General features: G+C 31.5%; 5 protein-coding genes across 10 annotated transcripts; 3 read left to right on the top strand and 2 right to left on the bottom strand.

Moving 5' to 3' along the window:
* Positions 1 to 5,220: 5,220 nt before the first annotated feature.
* LOC117234842 lies at positions 5,221 to 7,649 on the top strand. Of its 2 annotated transcripts, XM_033496418.1 has the most exons (8): positions 5,221 to 5,370; positions 5,893 to 6,075; positions 6,164 to 6,350; positions 6,425 to 6,553; positions 6,620 to 6,805; positions 6,880 to 7,144; positions 7,240 to 7,426; positions 7,504 to 7,649. In XM_033496418.1, exons 2-8 carry the CDS (start codon positions 5,949 to 5,951, stop codon positions 7,578 to 7,580), a joined length of 1,158 nt encoding a protein of 385 aa, XP_033352309.1. In that variant the 5' UTR covers positions 5,221 to 5,370; positions 5,893 to 5,948; the 3' UTR covers positions 7,581 to 7,649. The 2 variants fall into 2 exon arrangements, with proteins under 2 accessions (XP_033352309.1, XP_033352308.1); XM_033496417.1 differs by lacking the exon at positions 5,221 to 5,370 and having other exon boundaries at positions 5,733 to 6,075.
* A 70-nt stretch (positions 7,650 to 7,719) lies between these two features.
* On the bottom strand, positions 7,720 to 8,836 carry LOC117234845 (coiled-coil-helix-coiled-coil-helix domain-containing protein 1). Of its 3 annotated transcripts, none has more exons than XM_033496421.1 (3): positions 8,679 to 8,836; positions 8,066 to 8,198; positions 7,720 to 7,991 (listed from the first exon to the last, which is right to left on the bottom strand). In XM_033496421.1, the coding sequence occupies exons 2-3, from the start codon at positions 8,193 to 8,195 to the stop codon at positions 7,759 to 7,761; spliced, it is 363 nt and encodes a 120-aa protein (XP_033352312.1). In that variant the 5' UTR covers positions 8,196 to 8,198; positions 8,679 to 8,836; the 3' UTR covers positions 7,720 to 7,758. The 3 variants fall into 3 exon arrangements, with proteins under 3 accessions (XP_033352312.1, XP_033352311.1, XP_033352313.1); XM_033496420.1 differs by lacking the exon at positions 8,679 to 8,836 and adding an exon at positions 8,370 to 8,672; XM_033496422.1 differs by lacking the exon at positions 8,679 to 8,836 and adding an exon at positions 8,275 to 8,337.
* A 445-nt stretch (positions 8,837 to 9,281) lies between these two features.
* On the top strand, positions 9,282 to 16,753 carry LOC117234841 (glucose-6-phosphate 1-dehydrogenase). Of its 3 annotated transcripts, none has more exons than XM_033496414.1 (7): positions 9,282 to 9,477; positions 14,025 to 14,149; positions 14,348 to 14,715; positions 14,806 to 15,404; positions 15,496 to 15,701; positions 15,783 to 15,943; positions 16,025 to 16,753. In XM_033496414.1, the coding sequence occupies exons 1-7, from the start codon at positions 9,462 to 9,464 to the stop codon at positions 16,113 to 16,115; spliced, it is 1,566 nt and encodes a 521-aa protein (XP_033352305.1). In that variant the 5' UTR covers positions 9,282 to 9,461; the 3' UTR covers positions 16,116 to 16,753. The 3 variants fall into 3 exon arrangements, with proteins under 3 accessions (XP_033352305.1, XP_033352306.1, XP_033352307.1); XM_033496415.1 differs by lacking the exon at positions 9,282 to 9,477 and adding an exon at positions 12,446 to 12,573; XM_033496416.1 differs by lacking the exon at positions 9,282 to 9,477 and adding an exon at positions 13,864 to 13,950.
* Positions 16,754 to 21,350, bottom strand: LOC117234839 (striatin-interacting protein 1). The gene is made up of 13 exons (XM_033496412.1): positions 21,216 to 21,350; positions 21,055 to 21,185; positions 20,621 to 20,737; positions 20,271 to 20,554; positions 19,704 to 20,196; positions 19,413 to 19,626; positions 19,153 to 19,307; positions 18,837 to 19,081; positions 18,532 to 18,759; positions 18,289 to 18,460; positions 18,014 to 18,218; positions 17,664 to 17,916; positions 16,754 to 17,582 (listed from the first exon to the last, which is right to left on the bottom strand). Exons 2-13 carry the CDS (start codon positions 21,139 to 21,141, stop codon positions 17,537 to 17,539), a joined length of 2,499 nt encoding a protein of 832 aa, XP_033352303.1. The 5' UTR covers positions 21,142 to 21,185; positions 21,216 to 21,350; the 3' UTR covers positions 16,754 to 17,536.
* Positions 21,351 to 21,464: 114 nt separating this feature from the next.
* On the top strand, positions 21,465 to 25,472 carry LOC117234840 (protein wntless). The gene is made up of 12 exons (XM_033496413.1): positions 21,465 to 21,749; positions 22,044 to 22,231; positions 22,302 to 22,407; positions 22,477 to 22,601; positions 22,679 to 22,834; positions 22,913 to 23,090; positions 23,163 to 23,290; positions 23,379 to 23,384; positions 23,456 to 23,617; positions 23,690 to 23,917; positions 24,031 to 24,184; positions 24,278 to 25,472. Exons 1-12 carry the CDS (start codon positions 21,644 to 21,646, stop codon positions 24,376 to 24,378), a joined length of 1,638 nt encoding a protein of 545 aa, XP_033352304.1. The 5' UTR covers positions 21,465 to 21,643; the 3' UTR covers positions 24,379 to 25,472.
* The last annotated feature ends 72 nt before the right edge of the window (positions 25,473 to 25,544 follow it).

Below are 25,544 nucleotides of genomic sequence, written 5' to 3'. Positions count from 1 at the left end.
GCGGACGATCTTAAAACGAAAAGTGACTGACTTTAGTACCTCTACGATATTACACCCTTTACTTATCGTCATTGCGATCTTCTACTTTCTTTGTTTTTTGTTTTTTCTTTTTTTTTTTTTTTTTTCCATGAACGGATCGTCGTTCTCATTTCGTGGATTAGTTGCAGCGGCAGCTTAATAATAACCATCCCCATCGAGCTACTGCACGCTTCTGATAAGTCCTGTCTCGAGAGAGTATGCGTATGAACCGTCTTTTGTTCGTTAATTTGTTCTCTCCACCCTGTGCTTCGCTCTACCACAGATAGATTAGACTGCGGATTCTTATACAATTTCACGTATTTACGAATACACCCGAAGAAATGGAATCTAAGTAGCAATTCGTTTCACTCGTTAAATATCGTAGCTGGTATTCCGCTTTGCAGACTTTGCAGACGGTTTCGTGCTTTGTATGCATTCTACGCATCCTTCGGTACGTTCGGATTTCACCTTCAAAGTTCACCTTCGTATAGAAAATAAACGCATAATAATCCGCAGCCTACGCGCGATTAAGAACGTTAAGTTTCGTAGGGTAAAACGTGATTTCTTAAGCGGCAATGCAAAACCTTTGATCTCTGACACGCGCGCATACGACGTTATAATAGATACGCATTTGGTGCGCGCGCGTACACGTACGTGTAGATAAAAATACGTTAAATTAGTAAACGAAATGCGGAGAATCATGTTCGTTTGTTGCGTCCAGCATCTTCTTTTTTTTGTTTTTTATTTTTGTTTTTGATTTTTGACCCCTTTTCTTCGCGCTCGCCTGTTCCTCGAGTACGAACGAACAGGGGATGGAACCAACGCGTCGTTGTACATCCTCCCGTCAGGGGAACGCAACTTATGCATATAGAATATACATGAATGGTACGATTCGAGCGTTTACGATGATTAGACGTGTAAATGGTGTAGACGCGGTGATAAACACGTGGGATAGTTATTATAAAATGTCTTGTCGCCACATTTGTCGGGAAACCCCTGGAAACCTCCGATACACAAGCGTACTTGTAACGCGTTCTCGCCAAGAGTCACGAGAACGAGAAACTGATTTTTTAAAGAACTGCTCTGACTTGATTAATAAGAAACGAAATAAACGCTGCTTGAGACAGTTAACATCGGCTATTGTGACCTTTTTTTCTGGATTTTTTACTTGTGTACTTTTCGATGGTAGAGACAAGAGTAGAATCCATACAAATGTCGTACAGTTTCTCACGAAAGTATTTGAACGTTTGTAGAAACTTTTGCGAATATACTGGTGTACCTGCAACGAGAATATCGTGATCATGTTGCTTTGATGAACCAAATCTGAAATAAATGTGTATGTATAGAGGCCACAAGATACACTCGTCATCAGTGCAAAGATATATTTCACAGAGATGGCAAAAGTATGTGAACAATGAATTATCAGTTACATCAAGAAACTTGAATATTCAGTGGTAACGTCTTCGGCACTTATTGCGTATTCGAGACAACTATTCATGCCGTGCATTAATTTCTCGCCAAGCTAATGCTCGCGGCGAATGCGTTAGAATGTCTATGCTTGTAAATTGATTTCAAATTTTGCAGACATAATAGCATAATTATAAATAATATGATAACGTTGGTGATTCGTTACAACGTCAATGAAGCTTCGAAATGTTGTATACAATGCACATATACATGAAAACTTGTTATATATGCGTCCAAATGCTTTCGTGTTCCGAGGAGAAAGACGCGCCTCTCGTTTTCTTCTTCTTTTTTCTCCCGTTATTGTAACTCGTCCAGAATTTATGGATCTGCTTATTCGCACCGGAGGAAAGAATCAGTGAAGATGAGTTTTATGAAACGTTGCCTCACGGCACCGTTGAATGAATAAAAAAGAAAAAAGAAAAAAAAAAGCGAAGAGACGAGACACAACGTCAAAGGTTCCGTAACATCCGAAGAGATAAACGTTGCGTCGGGCTTTTTGCCAAACTATTAAATCTTCATTGTACGTCATTGACGCAAATTTCCGTCTGAAAATCAGAACCAGCCAGCGAGATCACGGTACTCCAAGGCTATCGTCGAACTCCGCCGTCGTTAGTCAAAGTTCCTGTCTACCATTTCGAAACATCTGACAAGACCGAAGTTTGATCGTTTTATTTCTGCCATCTTTGTCTTTCTTCCTTCGATGAAAAATATTCCATCGTTATCCCATAACAGTGTATTTCGCTTGGACTACGAGAAAGAGGAGAAAAAATAAGAAGAAAGAAAAAATAGGAAGAAACTCGTACGAGAGACGAACAATTTGCTTGCTGGCTGAAAGCTCGTTGAAACCGACCCATACCTCTTGTGGTTGAATAGAGAAGAAGGAATCATTGAAAGACTCTCGAGTTCGAATAGCGTCAATGATTCCTTAGTGTTGATCGTTCTAGTCCTTATCCCCTTTTAGTTCCTTTCCGCTCCTGTACTCACGAAGATAGGCTTCTCTTCGATTCTTTCAGATCTAAACAACTGGATGATAATTATCGTGCCTGACGGAAACACAAGCTGCGTACTTAGACGTAAGCACCAACAATCGAATCTGATAACAGGTATGTTTATCGCCCTATTAAATTTATCGAATTTAGGTCGCTATCTCATATCCCAGCTAAGCGTTTTTCTTTGACAAACGCAAAAGATTTTAACGAAGAACAGATTCAGAATCTCTTTCGTGCAAAGATGAGGCTCCCCAGGATTCGGATTCATCGTTACAATTTTTCAACAAAAAGTGGTCAATGTAATAAATAAAGCTAGATCGATACAAGGAACCTCGTTCAAACAAATCTAATTACGGTAGTGCCACATCGACTGATTAAAAGTCTGCTTCGTTAAGTGGTTATTTTGTTATCTCTGTCAGTTCTTAATCCTGATCTTATGATGCGATGCCTTTTAATGTTCTGCGTGTAAAATAAATAAATGTATCGAGTATCTATGCGTCTCACATCTTGAGATTTGCTAGATTTATGGCTCCCCTGATAACTGATCGCATAATATCCCGAGTCACGATTAGTTAACGCAGCGTAATACATATGTACCTAGTACATATGTGTACATATATGCATACTAATTCCAGGCTCATTCCATCTTTACTGACTACTTCAAATTACCATAATATGAAGTATATCGTGAAGTATCCGTCAGAAATCTGAACAACAGATCTAGAGTTAATCAAATCCCTACGTTAAGTCTCCACAAATTACCAATAATACTTTTCTTGTTATTTAAAGTTGCATTCCGCAAACAGTTGCACTGTCAGAGTACTACTTTTTCATAGCGTACGTGTTATCCTCGTTTTTTTTTCTGAAAGCTATTTTAAAGGAAGCATTTTAGAGACTGTTAGCAACTAGTGTAGTTTTTTCATGCCACTCGTCGAGATACTCGCGTACCCTGACCTCCGATAATTGATACCAATCGTTTAACGGAAGAGTGGAAATTATAATACATACAGCGATGTCCTGTATAAGAACGTCGGTCAAAATTCAGAAATGCACGTTGCGAAACAGCGAGCTATCGAATTACGATCCGATTGTTCCGGTAGGAGGCAAGAGCTAATTAATCAGAATATCGACAAGCGTCTCGTTTTACTTAGCTGCTAGCAATTTCTGCTAAGCGAGTCGTTAATCATTGACACTCAACATAGGTCGACATCGATTTTTCCCCGCGTCTAAGTATGTCACACTCGCAAAGTGTATTTTTATCATGATCAGAGCGTTTCGATTTAGAGCAAAGCCGGAGATCAGGAACGAGCGTGTCCGCATTGTTTTGGTACGAGATTTGCTGGACGCGGGAAAATTGACTGGGAATCTGGAACAGATATAAAATCGCAGTTATATGACATTGAATGCTTTTCCGGGTTACATTTATTTTTAATCTCACATGATGTACAGTTTACAATAGTGACGTCAAACAGGCTTCTTATACTTCCATTGATTACCTTCTCGTTTTGCTCGAACGCAGTAATAATTCTCTTGCTACTCGTAATTTTTCTACAGAAATTTCTTATCTTCATCGTGTTCGATGCTTCGTTCGACTAGTACTCTTTTATGGTAGATTTCGTTAAATGATTTTGCAGTATGTGCATTGAGGTTATTACGAGGATGCATCATTTTATCGGTTTCAGAAAATATTTGTTTGCGTTTCTTTTAGGTGTATGCGCAGAAATATTGTTCATTAGTAGAACGATATGTGTAGACATTGTTCGTGACATACACAAACACTATCAACTTATATTCGCTGTTTTATGTCTCACTATGTACCTAACCAATTAATACGAATTCGATAATACGGAACGCAAATTAATAACGTTGTTTAAGAATTAGCTAAATTATTAAATGAAATAAAATGTTGATACAAGATCATTTTTTCTCTCAAACCTTTTATATGTTACACAGCGAATTACTGTTGTTGAAATAACGATCCCGCGAAATGTGTCCGGTGCTGGCCGGAGAATAAACCGGTCTTTAAGACGCGAAAGAGAAGATCGAACCTGTGTCACTGTTCCTATCTCGATACCGACCACTTATTTTCGGTCCGGCCAAATTCAATGGCAAAAGATAGTGGCTGATTGCCAGTCTCGCTGCTGTAACACGTTGTCTTTTCGAAAGCCTCCTTGTGAATCGCGTATCGTATACGAGACAATGGATGAAACTGAGATTAGATGTATCTCACTATTTGCAAAACACTTACTAGCTCCCATTTTATAGTTATTTAGTATCCAGCTATTTTCAGCTATTTAATAACATTTTGTATGTTAAACCTTGTTACTCCTCTTTTTTTCTTTATCTGTAAGTACTGAAGCTTCCTAGTTAGAGAAAGATTATGAGATTAAGATTTAAAATCAATGTTCTAAATTTAAAAAATTGTATGATCTATATGATTAAATATATGTCTATCTGATATTAAAATCTAAGAAATATATATAAAGTTTAAAATTGCAACAAAATGGATAATATGTACCGACATTTCAAAGTGATAATAAAGTCGTGTACAAGGTGGCGCGCAAATCAGGAATTGCGTCGTGTTACTGAATACAGTATAGCGATCCGATAATTGGCCACGAGTAGTTTTCATTTGGCCAATTATAGAAAAAGGTATATTTCTAGGAAATCTTAAATGTTTCTCTTCTCCATTAAGCATGAGTGAGATGCGTAAATTTTACATATTTGTATACGTACATAACATTAGAATTTCAGTTCACGTAGCTTCAAGAACTGGTGGGGATAGCAATAGCCACTTAAAGGAGCAAAATTCCGGTCAGTTAACCCGGCAGTACTATATTCTATGTGCAGGCACTTTTCAACGAGGATGGTAACGCTATTACAGTGTATGTTACAGGTTTGTATAGTACGTGTCACTAATTTTAAGCTCTCATAGTCTCAAATATTCACTATTTAAATAAAATGCAAAATATGGAGCGTGATCAGTTTATGTTAAGAGAAAAGTAAAAATAACATAAGTATTTTATACAATTTCATTAGTTAAATTATTGAAATTTTGGTAAAAATTTAAAAAGCCGCCATAATGTTTTAGCGCCTCCAGCCGTTACAAGTAAGAATGTTTGCTTTCATTGACATTTAATTTCTATATAAAATTTACTCAAAAGTTAAGTGAAAAGTATATTTTTAAAATTTTATAGTTGTTAAGAAAAGGATTCCGCATATTATAAAGTGAATTCTTATTTATTTTTAATGTATATACATTAAAAAATGTGTGTACTACGTTTGACTACAATTCAACATTTGACTACCTGATTAATATAAATGCTAGTACAGCAGTCAAATTGATTTACACAAATTGGTGCAAAAGAATAGTAATGCGTAATTAAGACTTGTTTGACATGTATATTTATAATTTTAGTATACATGATGTACTGCCGAAGCAAATACTGAATTTTAAGAAGAAAAACGTACGCAATGTTAAAAATATTAAAGGAATATAAAGTGACTTTTTTTCTGTTCCTTCCTATTTCTTTCTTATTTGCAATTGATGGAAGTGCAATATTGAAAGAATTAGGAGAAAAACAGTACCAAATGATTAAAGGTATATATTATTTAATCCTATACATAAAAACACATTTTTATCTTATAATTGATTATATAAATTATGTTATTATTGGTATTATATATAGCAAAATCTTCCTTATCGCAACATGGGATTTGTTGGCAGACTGTTATCAATGCAATAAAAGTTAGTTGTGATAAATTAAACGATCAAGAGCATGCTCTTATTGCTTTAAAATTGACAAATTGTTTTTTAGACGACTCTGGACATAAAACTTATGATTGTCATCTTATTGATGCAGAAAATCAACGCCGGTAAATTTATTATACTTTTTAATATATATACATTGACTTTATTACATTTATTTAATAATTCATTGGTTTTACAGTAAGTGCATTAATAATATGTCAGATAGGGCATTTAGTGTGTATAATGAATTTTATGTGCACACTACACACATGTGTTTTTATTTAAATTATGAAGCTTGGCGAGCTGAAACTGACAATACCATTAAACAGTAAGTTCTCTTATGTTTAACCACTGATATGTTTTGGAAAAAATATATTATTTTCTTTTATTATAGATTATACCAAGTTTCCACTCGGATGAGGGAACAATTGTTAGAAGCTTCGGAAATACAAGGAAACATGCTTGAAAGTCAAAAGCAGAGTCTACAAATGCAAAACAAGCTTTTATCTCATGGAAAAGAACTTGGTTCTGTATTAAAGTCTTCTTCTGAAAGTGTTAACAACCTGGTTAGAGATTTTAAGTAAGTACATCAAAGTTTTTTACATGTAGTAAATAAAATTTCTATCAATGATAGTCTAAAATTACTAATTATAGAGAATCAGCAAAAGATCAAAGAGAATTATTGTTCCAAATCTTTTCATATGTTCGCACATTTCAAAATTGGATTGTTGGAGAAGTCTCTTGGTTTCAGTCCATTATATATTACACAATCAGTTGTGTTTTGTCTGCAGCGTTTAGTTCTTCTAAGAGAACTGCGGATGCTAGAATCACTCTCTTCACAATCCTAAGTTTAAACGTTATTGTAGAACGAATGTTAGTTCAATATTATGATAATGTGTATCATTCCATTGACAATAAGGTAATATAGATTTGGATTTATGAAAGTATTAATATTTTTTTTTTATACTACTAAACAGTAAACATAAAGAAATTAATTTTTGTTTTTTAATTTAGGACAGCTTAGTGAGTACAACATGGATGTATAGAAAAATAGCTCTCACTCTTTGTGCTATTACATTAATTTGTACATATTATTATTACAGAGATGAACAAGTAGAAAATTATAAAGCGTTAAAACGCATTGAACATCAGTTAAGTACCATACAAGAAACTACATCTATTTCTACAAAACATCCAGTCCGTACGTATTCTGATCTTCTGCTATAATATAAATTGAATACAGTTGATTAAAATCATTTTGCTTTTATCCATATATAGGTTATTGTACACGATTAAGTGTCAAACGTTTGCAAGCACAGGCAGATAGACAGACTAGTACAGAAGCTCTTTTGTAGTATAAATCAAATTAATTATTGCTTATTTTTATTATATATTAATTATTATAAATATAAATTAATTAATATATATTAATATATATATATAATATCCATTATAATAGCAAAAACATGAATTTCATACAGGTGACAATAAAAGTATTTTTTATATAATACTCTAACATTTTATTTAAAATCATTAAACAGTTGGATACATACGTAAAAAGTATGTAACCTGTTTACTTGTAAGATTTTTAGCATTAGGAGCAGGAATTTCAATTCTTTGTAGTTCCTTGTGTGTAGCAGCACTTGTCATATATTTGTTATAACATCCATACAAGTTTTTAATTTCTTTGTCACACATGCCTTTTTCAAAATCATTTTCTTTCCAACATCCAAATAGTAATGTCATTTCATATAAACATTTATCCTCTAAAATACGTAAGAGCATTATTTATAATAGTGCTATAAAAAGATTTCATTATACTATGAAATATAATATTTACCAAGAGTTTTCATTGTGCTCCCACAAACTCTATTTCTTAATTTCAAAGGCATCACTTCGCTAAACGGCACTTTATTTACATTTTGAGCCGCTCTTGGACTACGTTTCAAATATATTGAGCTTAGTTTCATTTTCTAGAAATGAAAAATTATTAAATGATTATAAATATGAGGTTAAGAAATGTAAGGTTGAAATTTTTATAGAATTTACTAATTATTATTAACATCAACCGATACAGTATCGTAACATTTCAAAACTCCTCTAAAAATACATTTTTAAGTAATTATTTAACAATAACAATATACCTTTGATATCACAATTTATTTAGAAGGAAAACGTTTCGTAACAGATGGCGCCTACCACTATCAAGGATTAACGAATCAACTCAATTGATAATAACTCATTGATTGCTAATAGTAGCACCATAATTTATATTCATATTTACATTATACAAAATTTCAATTTGTATATAGTTATTATAAATTAACTTCAAAATAACATTGTACAGGATGTATTTTTTTTACTAAAATTTACTACGTTATACAATCTCTCCAATGAGACGAAGGAGCAAGTGTAAATAAAATTTGATTGCTGCGATTGCAACTATCGATTACCGATTAGTGAAAGTTGAGTGTCAGATTTTGTTTACGTTTACTGCCTCGTCCTGTTGGACAGATCACGATCATATTAATACGTCTCGATACCGAAGCCTAGGGAAAATCGTCTGAAAATTGAGTCGTGACTAACTGTGAAAGATAAACATGGAAGACAGGAAGGTTGTCGTTCTGCGCATGCTTGACATGCTGTGAATATCTCAGACAGAGACAGAGATACTGTACTCATCTCTGTCTCTCTCGTAAGAATGTAGACTTTGTCAATCTTTTATGTTGATTTTTCAAGAGTAGATACGGCTCAATTTTCAGATGGTTTTCCCTAGCAAGTATCGAGACCTGTTTATATGATCGTGGGACAGATTATATATTATTGTTAGTATATATATATATATATATATATACATCATAAAAAATCATATCCAAAGATCTTAATAATATTTAACAGTTAAGAAATAAAATGTTTATTTCTATTCCTTAAATGTTTGATATAAGAAGGCGTAAACTTCATATACAGAATAAGAGAAAGGAAGAAGAGCACGAGATTGGCCCAAAATAAGGGTGGCGGGGTACTGCAAGAAATAAGTTTACGAACAGGATTTTCAAATGCCAGTTGATCAGTTCATGCGTGAATCACCGCATTATGTTTTTCAGCGTAACCTTAATTTCGTGAATCTTTTATAATCACTTCGAAATACATCAAATAATTCCTGTAATACGCAACAGAATACTTGTGAAGTTGTACTTTCTATTATTTTACATTCTTTATATTTTCTTGTGTTTACAATGGAAAAAGTAAGAAGTAAGTTTTTCACTCATTTATATACTCATTTATATATTGTAAATTATCCACCTCTCCTTTATGTGTATATATGTTCGAAAATAATAATACTAAACAAATAATAATACTAAATTCATTTCTAAAGTTTTATTATATTGGTAATATTTCTAGTACAATTTTTATGAAATCGTTGAAGTTACTATTTTTTTGGGTAGTATATTTATATTGCAGGATCATACAATTAGATTTTTCTTCTTATAGCACGTTCTGATAAAAGATAATTAGAAAAAGATATTAACATTATGTTTATCTTGATATATTTACCAGCAAACCTTTAGTACATATGTATGTCTTAAACAGCATATTGTTGATTTTACTGTTTTATATGTCTTATATTATTATCGTTAAACATGCGTTATTGCAACAAATATTTAAAAATAAACTGCATCCTTTATGCGTGTGACATTCTATATTCCTGCAAGTCATTGTAAATAGATTGAAAAGTACGTCTACGACATCAATTTGACATTGAAAATTGTTGCATCAAATGGTACGGCCTATTATGAATACACGAATATACATTTTGAGTTATCTAATGTATTTATGTATCATATATTTATGAAACTGAATTGCAAATATAAAAATGTATCATAAACTTCACTAAAACATTAAAAACTGATTTCCAGAAATTTATTCGATATATTATTAGAAGGATTGATTCGCGGATAAGTGTCTGAAGATTTAAAAGAAATTAAACTACTTGAAGCAATGAGACTGCGTATATGGATCGCGCGACTTTTGTGTTACGTCACGCGTTACTGTTGATAAATGCGTGAAAAAACTTATCAGGCTATGCGCACTTAGATTAACATAGATGTGGAGTATTCTTTACGCAAAGAATATCGAACAGTGAATTCCATAACAACTTCATATCTTTAGAAAACTTTTAAATAAAAATTCGGAATGTTATTGTTTAACATTTTTCGTAACTTATCTGTGAATTATCGCGAAGATTATAGTAGGACAACAAATCGTGATTTTCCTAACCTACAAGTAAATTACGCTACCATAAAATCGATCACTATTTTATGCAATGATAATAAAAAAAGGTGAAGAAAGATACTAGTACAAATAAATAAATTTTTTTTTGTAATGTTTACGTAATTAAACGATATTTATATAGAAATTATAAATTTCAAAACAATAAATTTAAATTAAAATTCCACGACAACGTACTATATATTATTCTTATACTTCGGTATAAGATCATAGTGTAATTTTGGTTTTTACTTCTTAGTCATGCTTTTTTTTTTAGTCCTGATATTATGCGTTTCATTCACTACAATAGTACTTTTCTTATACAATATTTATATGCACCAAAGATACATAAACACGTTCAGTTTCTATTAAATTAACATAAAATGTTAATTAAAATCTTTGTATTCACAGCAATGAGAACGTCAGACTACCTTATCTATCTCACGGTGTATTAATCGAAGATTAAGTTTACGTCGTTGTTTTGATTTGTTTAGCATATTATTAACGTGTGTAAATTGTAAAGCTTGGTTATGAAAATGGTACTAGGATATATATCTTGTTTAACAAATCTATATATGAATACTATCAGAATTTCTGACATTATCCAAGAGCAAACGTCAACCAACTCACATAGGATATGACTATGACTCACTTTTTGTTGCAAAGTCATTGGCTCTTACGAGATTCACACGTGGCCATTTTATGTGTTCATATGCATGTATAGCACATACATACACGCTTTCACAGTAAATTGATGTCATGGAAGGTGTGTTGATCGTGACATAACTTTATTGACGTAAATAATTTTTTTATATAAGTTTACCTGAAAAACGAATTAAATAACAAAAAAATATAGAAATGATCGAAGATGTATGTACTCAAGTTACTACATAAGAATTACACTTGATAATGCATAAAGTCGTATTGTAATAATGATCAACATAACATGCCAATAGTTACTATTTATTATTAATGTGTATTACTGATAAAAAGTACCTTGACATTCAATAACGAATAGTTAGTTCGATATTGAATAATTAATTTTAGCTATTACTTTTTACATTATCATGTCCTTGATTACTACTCGTAGTCTCTACTACGCACCGTCGCAGGTAATATTAGGTACTCTCAGGTCTCTTAAATAGCAAAACTTAATTAAATAACAAGTTTTTTAATTCAGTCCCTAACATGTTTTCGTAACTATCATTCGAAGGAAGTTCGTAAATGTACCATTAAGACTAAGTTAATTAATAACCAATTGTTATTAAAAGCAGATAAAATTACATATTTAATTTATTAATTGTCCATATATTGAAGATATCAAATGAAATAAACTTATGATAACATGAATTTTGATTTGCGAGCTAAAAGGAAAAGATTGGAAATCTACTGTAACGAAAAAAAAGTAATGTTATAATTATGTAATCGCACAACGATATGATATGTTGCAATTTCACTATGATTTTTATTTGTACTTATCCGTTACAGTTACATGTGAAAACAGATAAGAAATTAGATTTTCGTTATAATTAACCATTTATTTTTTTTTTTATAATTTTCTTATGCATAAAATACAAACTGTTAAAATAAATTTACAGTTTGAGAGAAAACAACAGTAAGAATAGAAGAAAAGATAATACAAAAGAGTAAGAAACTAATTACAGAAAAACAATGCTTTTCGCAATGGTATTTTTCAATGTAAACATCCTAAAGAAATAAATGAAGAGATTTATGGTATGACCATAGACATTATGTTCTTTCTATCGTTGGCTCGATAGAAAGGAATAGAAAAATATAAAGAATTTGAGATACTTTATTGTTTTATGGAGCTTAATTCGCAATTATCTTCGGCCGACGTCCAGGTATGTTTCTGCTTCGAAACCTTGCATCTTTCCGAGGCTGTAAAATAGTGACTGTGTCGATCGTGAGTATCGTGACGATTAGTTCGAGTTAAACAGTTGAAGCGCACAGTGGGCTTTGAACGTTCCTTCCTCTTACTTCTGATCGGGTTACGTTTCCGGGGAAAATTTTGATTTTCTACACTAAGCTTTGTTAAGGAATTTTTCGTCAAAATGATGAGTAAGTTTTGTTAAAGTGCTTATGAGAATTATTTTCTTTCACTTTTTGTTATCGGTGCATTTTTAGAGGTGTGTCGAAATATGGCTCGTAGAATGGAATATATTAACCATGGATAAGCGATAAGGAAAGTAATTATATCGGGCTGTGTACATCTATTAAAAAAAAAAAAAAAAAAAACGCTTAAGACAGAAAATTGTATATTTTCAAAGAATTGAAATTTCTTAATTTGACTGTTTTGCGTGAGATCTCAATGCTGTTGTTTACAAATAATCAATAAATCGATTGATTTGTGTAATTGTACGTAAAATTGTGACCGCAAATTGTGCTTCAAATTGGAGCCCCTGAGTTGAATGTGTACTTACATTATATAGAATATTAATAATATTATATAATTCGTATTTCTTGAATTCGAAAGCTTCCAGCTCTTTTTTTTTTAAATTACTTTTTGACTTTTTACAGATATTTTTCACCTTTATTCAATCCCATGTTCGCGTGTTTTGTGCTGGATAAAAAATGTTTTACGTTATGGTTAACTTTATTGTCGTTACGTAAGATTTGTGGAAGTTAATTTGAATAATAAACGTATATTTTTAAATACATATGTTCGGCATACATTTTGCATGTTTAGGTATTCCATGGCACCTCTGCTAACACATAAGTTTTAATCAATGATGTTATCCTTTTATTCGTTCGTTTTTATTCCAATAAACGATCGAATAATTAAATATTATAAAATTAAAAAATGTAACTACAATTTTCTACGTATTTTATTATAGCTTTTCTGCTGTGATTAGGTTTTTATCCAATCATTATCAATATTTATCAATATCAGAATCTTGCAAGCTCCCGTACAATTTCACTTTCGTTAGATAAAAGTGTTTAGTCAAGAGGACTATGATATGTTGGCTGATTACAAAGCTATATAATTAAATATTTGATTTAAAAGAAAGCAAACATTGAAAATATATATCAGCTTTTTAAGCTTATAGCTTTCATCAACGATAAAATCTTAGATAAAAATAAAATTTCACCTTTGTGACTTGAATTCGACTAAATTTTGTTATTTTATCTACACGTGTATTTAATTAATTCCGCTCTTTGAACTCGCGACAACAAGTATTTCAAGTTCCAGTGACTTTAAAATGACTTTGATACAGTCCAGTTTCGTAGTATCTCTCGTCCCTTCCTTTCAATTTGTCCTTAAATTTTTAATTTTTCGATATTTCAATTTCTCTTTCTTTTCGCGAAATGAAATTGAATATTCCATTAAATATTCAACTTAGGAACGAATACGCTTAATTACGCGTGATATTCCAGCAAAAATATATTTCGTGTCGTGGAAAGTTCAAATCAATTTTGACGCGTACCAACTCCACGGTACTAATAGCTATTTTTAAATGAATTTGTCAGTAACACAAGTACTCTGTACGACGATCTCTTCTGTTTTACAGAAATGTCCACAGAGGAAAGCCTGCGCTTCATCAGGCAATCATTGAAATCGGATGAAATGGATCATCTTGAGGGTATCCATTTCGATAGATTGTACCCTCACGTGTTTGTTACCCTCGGAGCTTCTGTAAGTAGAGTTTTTCTTTCTAAATATAGCAATAATAATACGAGTATTAGTTAAAAAAAATTATGATAAAAAAGATAACTAATAAATCCGAGTAATAATATATAGATTTTATAATAATAATATACAGATTTTAAGCTATTTTTAGTTAAGTTATTTACACCAAAAAAGACTAACCGAGAAATTTCATGCTAAATTTAGGGCGATTTAGCGAGGAAGAAGATCTATCCAACGCTATGGTGGCTGTTCAGAGACAATCTTTTACCAAAACCCACCACATTCGTCGGTTACGCGCGCACAAACCTGACTGTGGATCAATTAAGAGAAAAGTGTCATCCATACATGAAAGTGAAACCAGATGAGCAGGAGAAATACGAGGAGTTTTGGAAACTGAATCACTATGTCGCTGGTACGTACGATTCACAGAAAGGATTTGAAGCGCTGAACAATGAACTGATGAAATACGAACAAAACTATCAAATCACTCACAGACTGTTCTACCTGGCCTTGCCTCCGAGCGTTTTTGAAAGCGTAACTATACATATTAGGAACGTTTGTATGAGTAACAAGTGAGTTGTGCATATATTTCACAATTATTTTACGACTTATGCTAAGATCGACGTCATATAAAATATACATGCATTTGTTTTCTTTGAAAGAGGCTGGACCAGAGTGATTATAGAGAAACCATTTGGTCGTGACACAGTTACGTCACAGTATCTATCCGATCACCTAGCGTCGTTATTTAAAGAAGATCAGATTTACCGTATCGACCATTATCTAGGCAAAGAAATGGTTCAAAATCTGATGACTCTGAGATTTGGTAATCGAGTATTTGGTCCAACCTGGAACAGGGATAACATTGCTTCTGTACAAATTACATTTAAAGAACCGTTTGGTACGCAAGGAAGAGGCGGCTACTTCGATGAATTCGGTATCATTAGGGATGTCATGCAGAATCATTTGTTGCAAATCCTATCGTTGGTTGCGATGGAGAAGCCGGTGTCTTGTCATCCAGATGACATCCGAGATGAGAAGGTAAAAGTGCTGAAGTGCATAAAGTCTTTGGAGTTGGAGAATGTTGTGTTAGGTCAATACGTTGGTAATCCTGAATCGACTGATCCTGATGCTCGACTTGGTTATTTGGATGATTCAACTGTACCGGCTGGTTCTAACACTCCCACATTCGCTCTCGCCGTGTTAAGAATTAATAACGAGCGATGGGACGGTGTTCCGTTTATCCTCAAGTGTGGGAAAGGTAAAATGATATAAGCGTATCGATTTAAAAAATGATTAGTTTTTTAATATATGATCTGTTTTTTTTAACGTGGTGGTATATTTATGATTAGCGTTAAATGAACGAAAAGCAGAAGTTAGAATACAATATCAGGATGTATCTGGTGATATATTCGATGGAAAAGCGAAGAGGAATGAATTGGTAATTAGAGTACAACCAGGTGAAGCGTTGTATATTAAAATGATGACAAAGTCGCCTGGTATCGCGTTCGACATGGAGGAAACGGAGTTAGACCTTACGTATGGTTACAGGTACAAGGTAGGTTCAAGGATTCCCTATTTATTATGTTTGTATATAGAAACTTTAGAGATATTTCTATTAATACATGTGATTATGTAGGGCCTGAAACTCCCGGACGCGTATGAACGATTAATTTTGGACGTATTTTGCGGCTCGCAAATGCATTTTGTACGTAACGATGAACTTTCGGAAGCGTGGAGAATTTTCACGCCTCTGCTTCATCGAATAGAAAATGAAAAGATCAAACCTGTTCCATATAGGTAAATTAGTCTTTCTGCCAATCAAAAAAATATTTTTGTTTGTTATTTTTCTAATTAATAACGTATACTCTTCAAATTTAGTTATGGTTCGCGAGGACCTAAAGAAGCCGATGAAATGGCAAAGACAAATAACTTCAACTATTACGGTTCTTACAAATGGGCGAGACACTAAGATTTTTGTAACATTAGTACTGTAAAATATATACATATACTATACAGATCGCAAAAAACTATACCACAAATCATCATCTGTAATCATTCCACGTATCGTACATTAAGGTATGTACGGTAATTTCCGAAATTTTATACGCACATTGTAACTAATTTATGCATTTAATTTATTAAGAAGTTGAATTTATCTATTTTTTGAAGCAGCCTTTAAGTGTAAAATATATTCTACTAGTTAAAGAGTGTGCAGATATTATCATATGTATTTGAAAGACTTCAAACATATGGTTAATATTTATATCAGAAGTACCTATGAATAAAATGTGATTGTTTCATTTTTAAACATATATCATTCCAGGAAACAATTTATAGTAGATATATAATGTTATATGTATATATTACACATATATTTTTATACAAGAAATTTAGCAATTTGTAGATAACTCTTTAAAACCTTTTCCAACCATTTAAAAATTACAACTTGTATGTAGACCATAATTTTATTTTACTTTTGACGATTTAAACATGACGCCAATCACATGAAATATCCTGTACAGTAAATAAAATAACATAAATTATGTGGTACTTTGCGTTGAAATTGTTTAAATATACATTACAATAAATAAGTAAGAGAAAGTTGAATATTCAGTCTATAATTTATATACTCTACATTTTAAATATTTACCTATCAAATGAAATAATGCTATAAGACGAAAGCACCATAGGAGCGCTTCATACATTTTTGCATTATGAATTTATATACAAGTGATTTTGCTATTCAGCTCTTTCTCTCTCTCTCTCGTATAAAGAGATCACCTACACGTAACACACAGGTCAAACACTCATTACATTTAATAAGGAACAAAACATATTTAATTTACAAAATTAGCAAATTTTTAAGAAAAAATGCAATTTAAATTAAATTAATACATTATACATGTTAACATTTATATGTTTGTAAATACCATATCGTGATGAATAGTATTACTAGGCAATGACGAGTCACAATGAAATAGAGTACATATAAAAATTATATAAAATACGGGAAGTTCCAACTGGTATACGATTCGCAGTTCGTTACATTATTGGAAATTAACATTTTAATTTACAGAAACTTATATAATATGAATGCGAACGGTATGAACCATATATTTGAATAAAGTTACCCTACTTCTTTATGATTATTATATATATTCTCTTACAACTATAATAGTAATAATAAAATATTGCTACAAGTAATGCACATTGAATTAAATACACACAAATAAATGTAAAAAAATTACACATTATCTTGTAAACCATCCTTGAAAAGTCACTAGTCTCTTTCTTAAATGTCCATTACATTTAGAATTATTCACTGATCAATGTATACAAACCAAATTCAGTTTCCAATGCATCGATATGACAATGTCTTTTTTGAACACTTCACAATAGTATATAATTTATAAAAACGTCAAAATTTGATCCAGGTCTATGATTGACGAAAATACAATTTTAATATTATATATGTATATATATTATATTACACTTATTAAAAATTTAAATCTCACACCCTTCAGGATCCAATAATTCGTCCCAATTAATACTTCTTTGAAATACTTCTTGTTGTAACCATAATTCATAATGTTGTTTAAATTCATCGCTTAATTCCATATTCACCCCGAGTACTGATGTAACAGAATTATCAACAGGTTCCATATCTTTATCCTTAGGAATATTAGTGTATCGTAGGTTATTGAATCGATCAACGCAAGAACGTAATACGCACTCGTCTACTTGGAAATCCCAAGGCCGTGCTTCTAGATCTAATTAATAAAAAATAAAATAAATTATTTATATTTTGCTTTTAAATATACAAATTCTATATTGAAATGATGTTAGACATTATCTAGAATACATTACCATTGCCATAAGCCCAATCATCATTCAAACGATGTCTAACTTTTGCATATATTGCACTGATTGTTTTCATATTAGTTTTCCGCCATTGTCGCCCTAAGTACCTAGTTTGCATTTTTAGTAATTTTAAGACATATAATTGCATCATTGCATGTCTTACTTTTAATGTACGTTTTAATATGGGTGCTGATTTAAAAACGACTAACATCTATAAAGATAGATAAAATTAAAACAGTTATAGTAAATAAACAAGTATAACAATTAAAAATAATACACACCATAATTCTACTATGTTTCCATTTTGTAAGTTTATTAAGAATACGTAATAAATTAATGCACGAAAAAACGTTTCTCCATGAATATGGTAGATTATCCCCAGTTTCGAGATTATCTAGGGACACATCTGGTTGTTCTCCAATAACACACATAGGAAAATCCAAGATGGGAATACTGTAAAGAAAAGCGCACTTATTAAGTACACTTCCATTAATGATTGATTTGCTTTTGTAAATGGAACTTACACATTTTTAGCCTCTATATAAGCTAGAATATTCTGATTTAAAAATTTTAAAACAAGTGGTATGCAATTAGCAAATACTAAATGTTGTGACATGAATTCAAACTGATATATGTGATTTAGTTTAAAATGTTTTAACAGAAGAAGCAGTATTGCAGATACTGCTTTAACGATGATTTCTTTATGTCTGCTTACATCAATACCGAGTTTCATCGACTGAAAAACAGTCATGCTGCAAGAAATAAAGTCATTTTATACATTAAAAAAATCTTTAAAGTATACATTTTCCACATAGATTTATAAACTTACGGCATTTGTCCTGGCAAAACATCAGCCATAATATTGGTACTATCTGTCTTAGCTTTACTGGTGGGTGCAGCAGCCAATAAAATCTTTAATAGTGCAATCATATATTGTGGTACAAATGGTAATATAGCATGATATACAATTTCTGTTGGTGTCTGGCGAATTGGAAACCTTGGAGTGCTTATAGGATTTCTAAGCATTTGTTCCTCTTTTTGGATGTGTATTTCAGCTAAGGATGTATACATATGCTAAAAATATAGAGATATACATTTTATTTCTTCAAATTTACAAGTACAGAATGTATGATAATTTAACTTACTCTTTTAAGTGTATTAACACCTTCAAGTATTGGTTGTGGTAAACCTGCCAAACTTTGTCTGTCTCCTTCCAAGTTGTAACCAACAAATTTTAATCTTGATGCTTCAAGAAATGTGTCAACATCCTTTTGTCTCACCTTTGGTGTCCATGGTAAACCTATGAAAAATATATTTCTTTCAATAAATAATGTCATATTTTTAAGGAAATATCTCTTTCATTCTTTCACTTCTTGAAATTGGAATGTATTTATAAAAATATTACTTTTTCCCTTAGTAAGTTGTGGGGTGTCAGGTCTTATTGGAGGTTGATTGTTTTCATTTTGACAGTAAGTTCGTAACTGAGTCAAAACAGTTTGGTTCATGAATACATTAGCTTCTCCTTCACCTTCATTGTTTGTAGTATTGTTCCCCACTTCTGCACCTTCATATTCCATTCCCAAACCTGGTTCATCTAATGAACTTTGTTTCATTAGAAACTGAAAACATGAATTGTCAAATAATAATTTATTAAATAGAAATTTTTAATAATATTTTACACAAAAATATAGCATACTCGTCGATAAGATCTATGACTCTTTTTTTGATTTTGTGTTTCAATCAAATCTGCTGCACTGACAGGAGGAGAACTAGGTCTCATAGTCTTTGCAACTTCTAAAGTATCTTCTTGTTGTGTATCAAGGCCAACTTCTTCGCGATACTGTTTTTTTAACTCCCTTAGTGTATCAATACCACCCAATGATACCAAGATCAATTTCCACAGCAATAAAAGAACCTTTTTCATTGGAAAATGTGGAGCTGCTCCACTACAGAAGTATGTCACCATGCCAAGAAGTTTAACTATAAGCAACTCTTCGCCATATGGATTTATTAAATCTTCTTTGAAAGATTCAACATTATTCTTATAAATACTATGTTCTAAATTTTTCATTTCTTCCCTCATCACCTCTGTTATAATATATAAAACAGACAAAATTACTCTTAAATCAGTGGAATCATCAAGACTAACAGATATTTTCCTCATTGCAGATGCAGTTCTCCTACTATTCCTAAGAATACAAAAGTGTGAGTTATAAAAAATTACTGATACATAAAACTCTCTTATGAGAAAGAAGCAACATACGTAATTTCAATATTAAGAAGTTCAACAAATGCTGGGAAAATTCCAGCCTCATATAATAACATAACATTTGTTCTGGTCCATTCTCGTTGCTCTTCATCAGACTGCACTTCAGTCCAACAACCTTGAGCTAAATACAAGATGCACCTCGCTGCCTTCATTCTTAATTGTTTGTTAGAAACCTCTAACTGATCTAATAATTTGTAAATTACAGATTTCTGTTGTGCCTCTGATAAATTTTGCCACCATGGCCTTAATTTATATAATTCCATTTGCTCTTCAAATGCCTAGGGATGAACACATCCGTGTTGTGTTAGTATTTCCTAGAGTATTATGAGGACGTCTATACTCACTGTGAGGTTAACATGTAATTCAGACTGTTCTGAATAGCTGTACAATTCAGCAATTTCATTGGCATGCTTATCCGCATCGTCATAAACAAAGTCCAAATCCGTAGATTTAGATGTTTCCTAAACATAAAAATAAAAAAAAAGGACATGCCAAAATGTTACTATTTAAATGTTAGCATTCTTTTTACTTCAATAAAATATCAATTATAAGTATTGTATGTACCATTTTATGTATATTAATTTCAACGATTATTATTCAGAAAAGGATATGAGACGTTATTCACGTATCGTTTGATTTGATAAACAGATTGTGATAATCCAGGCATTAAGTAGTATAGGCTTCTGTCAAAAAGGTTAGAGACAACTTGATCCACGCCGATAATTGTTACTTATTTTTGGCAGGATTTTCGCACTTAGTTGACAAAGCATTTACTCACTTCGGTACTCATAATTCGTTGCTGTAGAACTATTCGGGGAAGATCACGCTTCCCATTTCCATTCGCATCCATCGCTACGTCACGCATTTTCTAATAGTGATTAGAGATGCAGTATGTAATGCATCTCAGACTTAATTTATGAATCGATATTTTTTCTCGACTACTCGAATCATCCGCAAATATTTGATCGACAAGTTTTGTTATCGATTTCTTAATAAAAAAAAAATCGATGTACTATATTACGTTCGATAATGTTTAATAGTTTCCGGGTATATTCAAAATTTTATTGATAGGAATCGAAAATTGTTGCAATATTCCTATGCTTTGTAAATCTCTGCAATGATCGTTGGCAACATTGAATATAAGATGATTGGTTCATAGGATCTTTTTAGAGATTTTCACAAGAATTTCTATAAATATTGGTATGTCACAGCTTCCATTTTGAAAAGCGAAGCTACTCGAAAAGCACGTTAAACTGCTCTTCACATACTTTCCGAACAAACGCGTCTCCTTGTGCGTCATTTTGGTGACTTTGTATTTTGAATAGATGATATTATAAACGAGTACAGTAAATCATTGTATTTAAAAAATGCAGGGAACAATCATAGAAAATTTAAGCGGTAGAAAGCTTTCGGTACTTGTAATATTACTCGTTATCGCGCAAATAGTTTGTTTTCTAATAGGCGGGCTTATCGGTAAGTTAAGAAACGTCAAACATTTTTGTTACAATTGTTACAATTCTGACTATAGTTAAGTGTTAAGTTTGATTTTAAATGTATTAAGAAGATACCAGATCATATGTAAATAAATAGTTGTATATTTACTTTTTAAATTATTATTAAGGATAATTATAGAATTTATCTATTCTCTGTGTACAAAAATTGTATTGAATAAAAGTGATGAATTTATTTACTAATCATTCCAATTAATGAAATTGGTTACTACAAATGGCTATTTATAAATCTATTAACTTATAAATAATATTTTAGCTCCAACTCCAGCTAGTAGCCAGAATGTGCTTGGTACACCTTGCAAAGATATTCGTATAAATGGATCTGAACCAGGAGGAGGAAAATGGTTTTATTCAAGGGGAAAAGGATCATGTACTCCTGTTGATATGAATCGGTTCAGTTTTGACAGTCACCATCAAGCATATCAAGTTGTTTATACATTTCAGGTATGTGTTTGAAATTAAGTTATTTCAAGAAATACAAATCATATTTAAATATTTATTATTTATTTTACAGATGCCTGTACCTCGAAGTAGCATGCAACTTGATTATTCTAGATGGCAACAAAACTTAATAGGTGTTTTGCAAGTGGATATTGTTTATCACAGCCAGATAGAAATTGGTGATCTATCAAAAAATATATATCTATTAGTAGATATCAGTTACGTATATTAACTGTCATTTCTTGTAGCTCCTAGGACTAAGATAACATTGGATGCAAGACTTGCTTATAGGAACAAAGGAGATCCAGATGATGCTTGGAAACCATATGCAGCCTCTGTGGTAGAAAGAATGCTAGATTGTAGTATTGATGATGTAAATATATAAAATAGCAGTTATAATCATATTAATTAAAGTAGATATATATTTATTGATATAGTTATTTTGCATAGGCAATGGAACAGTACAATTACAACTGCAGTGTGGTACCATTGTTTGAACTTGGATCTCTATTTCATGATTATTATCTTCTAAATATTCGTCTTCCTGCTGATACTGATAGAAATATTAATCAGGGTTTGGGACATATAACTGATTTATGGTTCACAGTAAATATGTAGCATTTCAAATTTAATTTTTACATATATAAAGATTTGAAGTATTAAATTAGCATTTTTATATTTCAGGCTATCAATCAAAATGGTGGATTTACAAAAGTGTGGGTCAGTTTAAAGACTATTTACTTCCCAATTGTCCTGTGTGTTCTTACTTGGTACTGGAGACGAGTACATATGCTTTCCAGATCACCAGCTTTGTTGGAGTACTTACTTTTAGCATTGGGCATAGCTTTATCGTTTTTAAACAGTAAGTTGTATAGTTTTATTTCTGTTATATAAGAATTGACTATATATTTATGTTTGAATGTAATTCTTTTAGTGCCTCTGGAATATTTAACACTTGCCTATGATATGCCATTTATGCTTTTATTGGGCGATATTAGACAGGGAGTGTTCTATGCAATTCTTTTATCTTTTTGGCTTGTGTTTGCTGGAGAACATCTTATGGTATGTACATCAAATATATGAAAATAATTTGACTTTTTACATACTAATGAATTCTTTCTGTTTATGCATCACCTTCTATCACCTACAGATACAGGTAAGTCTGTCATAATATTTTATATGATTGTTTTGTCGTGAAAATGTGATTTTTTATTGTTTTCTAATTAGGAAGGTGAACAAAGAAATTCTCTAAAATGTTACTGGCGTCATCTTTCTGCGGTAGGCATTGGATGTCTATCATTGTTTGTATTTGATATGTGTGAACGTGGGGTGCAATTACGAAATCCATTCTACTCAATTTGGGTTACAGATCTTGGAACTAAATTTGCTGTATCCTTTTGCACTAAATATCTTCTTTCTGTGCTCGAACAGTTCGTATTCCTTGACGTATACAATAAATAGTTGTCTTTTATAATCTTAGCTGGAGTATCTGCTGGCGTGTACTTAATATTCTTGGCTTACATGATATGGAAAGTATTCATGAATATTAGTGCAAAACGAGCTGCATTACCTAGTATGAGTTCGGCACGACGTTTACACTATGAAGGCGTAATATATAGATTTAAATTTTTGATGATTGCTACGCTATTGTGTGCATCTTTAACGGTTGTTGGTTTTATTCTTGGTCAGGTATTTATTTCAATATTGTGTTTGTAAATATTGCGTTAATATTAACAATTTAATGTGTGAAGGAGAAATAAATTACCATAGTGAGGAATGATGTCATTATACTCATAATATAGGTTGCGGAAGGGCAGTGGAAGTGGGATGAAGAATTACATTTGGAAATGACATCGGCATTTTTCACTGGTGTATACGGGATGTGGAATATTTACATTATAGCATTATTGTGTTTATATGCACCATCACATAAACAGTGGCCTATTGAACCATCCGGTAACTATACTTCCTGTATATGTTTCTATACCTCTTTATTAATTATTTATTGTACCGTATTCTCAATTTGGTGTGAATTTAATTTTCTTTCAGAAAATAGTATTAGCGAAGAAATTGAATTTTCACGTTTATCTACTGATCCTAATGAAACGTTGTCTTTGACAGCATTCGCACGAAAAGCAGCATTAGAATAAGTAGTACACATTTTTTATAAGAAGTAGAACAGTGGTAACCGACCAGTCAACGCAATTTTGTACTTAAACTTAGCATGGAAAATTATAAATATGAATTAAGGACTTCCGATATTTATAGAGAATGCAAGGACTGATAATACTCTGACAAGTAATCTTTTAATGCCAAAATTAATTATTTATTATGAAAAATATTTTTTAAGCTTTACTTTTTCTATGGTACATTTACTTAATATTTTATATACTTAACAACTATTACTTCTAAGCGAAACGAATAGCGAGCCATATTATCTCTAGATTTTCTTCATGTTCGTCTTTGTACGTTATCAAATTAGAATAATACATAGGTATCGTTATTTTATAAAACATTCCATCTTAAATCTAAATATCTAAATATCTTCTATCGAACAATTCACATTACCTATTTTCGTTAACGATAAATAATCTATTCCGTCGTTTCATAGAACATATCAATATTGGGCATTTATCCATAATTAACATTTGTAAACGCGCATTTTAATGGTAGCTATATGATAGTGAACATGGGTATTTCAATATTATTTATTATTATTATACAAAAAGGATTAATCTACATTTGGCAGTATTAAGTTCCTTTCGATCAATACGTATAATATATATTTCATACATATTTTTACTAACTCCGATGCATTATTGCTATAATTATTAGAGTTTAAGACGTATGCATGCAACAAGGTAGACCTGAGCAAAAAAAGGGTGCAATAAATTTGTAACAATTTAGTAGAATGAATTTAGTGCATATTACTTATGTAGAGTACTTATATTTGAAGCAGCAGAACTAGTATTTTCTATATCTTCAATGTATTGAATGAATTGTATTAATGAACAATAATCGAACAAATTTTGTATATTATTAATTATCATATTTTTGAAATAATTTTAAGAACATGGAGTAACTAAAATGTAACGTATTAATATTTTAACAAACTCAAATTTTTGTATATTTTTATTACTGAACTTTGGTATAGTATTTACTTCACACATTTTTCTTTTGTACATTAGACAAAATTTTATATTCGTAATTTTTATACATTTTTTAAATAAATCAATTTGTTAGAATAACTTTATCGAATTACTAAATATTATGATAATACCATATGCGATATATGTATATATATGTTATGTATATG

This window comes from Bombus vosnesenskii, unplaced genomic scaffold (genome assembly GCF_011952255.1).
Source record: "Bombus vosnesenskii isolate JDL3184/JDL3185 unplaced genomic scaffold, Bvos_JDL3184-5_v1.1 scf7180000013309, whole genome shotgun sequence".
Taxonomy (NCBI): domain Eukaryota; kingdom Metazoa; phylum Arthropoda; class Insecta; order Hymenoptera; family Apidae; genus Bombus; species Bombus vosnesenskii.
The sequence above is the reverse complement of the archived record's forward strand: the minus strand, read 5'-3'. Positions and strand labels throughout refer to the sequence as shown.

What these genes read in the sequence shown, in the direction of transcription:
- LOC117234842 (XM_033496418.1), top strand. Translation starts at nt 5,949, where the DNA reads ATGTTAAAAATATTAAAGGAATATAAAGTGACTTTTTTTCTGTTCCTT. An exon ending in ACTGACAATACCATTAAACA is followed by an intron (nt 6,554 to 6,619) that starts GTAAGTTCTCTT and finishes CTTTTATTATAG; the next exon opens with ATTATACCAAGTTTCCACTC. An exon ending in AACCTGGTTAGAGATTTTAA is followed by an intron (nt 6,806 to 6,879) that starts GTAAGTACATCA and finishes TACTAATTATAG; the next exon opens with AGAATCAGCAAAAGATCAAA.
- LOC117234845 (XM_033496421.1), bottom strand. Translation starts at nt 8,195, where the DNA reads ATGAAACTAAGCTCAATATATTTGAAACGTAGTCCAAGAGCGGCTCAA. An exon ending in GAGCACAATGAAAACTCTTG is followed by an intron (nt 7,992 to 8,065) that starts GTAAATATTATA and finishes TACGTATTTTAG; the next exon opens with AGGATAAATGTTTATATGAA.
- LOC117234841 (XM_033496414.1), top strand. An exon ending in TTGTTACCCTCGGAGCTTCT is followed by an intron (nt 14,150 to 14,347) that starts GTAAGTAGAGTT and finishes TGCTAAATTTAG; the next exon opens with GGCGATTTAGCGAGGAAGAA. An exon ending in AACGTTTGTATGAGTAACAA is followed by an intron (nt 14,716 to 14,805) that starts GTGAGTTGTGCA and finishes TTTCTTTGAAAG; the next exon opens with AGGCTGGACCAGAGTGATTA.
- LOC117234839 (XM_033496412.1), bottom strand. Translation starts at nt 21,141, where the DNA reads ATGCGTGACGTAGCGATGGATGCGAATGGAAATGGGAAGCGTGATCTT. An exon ending in GTCATAGATCTTATCGACGA is followed by an intron (nt 19,627 to 19,703) that starts GTATGCTATATT and finishes TCATGTTTTCAG; the next exon opens with TTTCTAATGAAACAAAGTTC. An exon ending in GTGTTAATACACTTAAAAGA is followed by an intron (nt 19,082 to 19,152) that starts GTAAGTTAAATT and finishes CTATATTTTTAG; the next exon opens with CATATGTATACATCCTTAGC.
- LOC117234840 (XM_033496413.1), top strand. Translation starts at nt 21,644, where the DNA reads ATGCAGGGAACAATCATAGAAAATTTAAGCGGTAGAAAGCTTTCGGTA. An exon ending in TCACAGCCAGATAGAAATTG is followed by an intron (nt 22,408 to 22,476) that starts GTGATCTATCAA and finishes CATTTCTTGTAG; the next exon opens with CTCCTAGGACTAAGATAACA. An exon ending in AGCTTTATCGTTTTTAAACA is followed by an intron (nt 23,091 to 23,162) that starts GTAAGTTGTATA and finishes TAATTCTTTTAG; the next exon opens with TGCCTCTGGAATATTTAACA.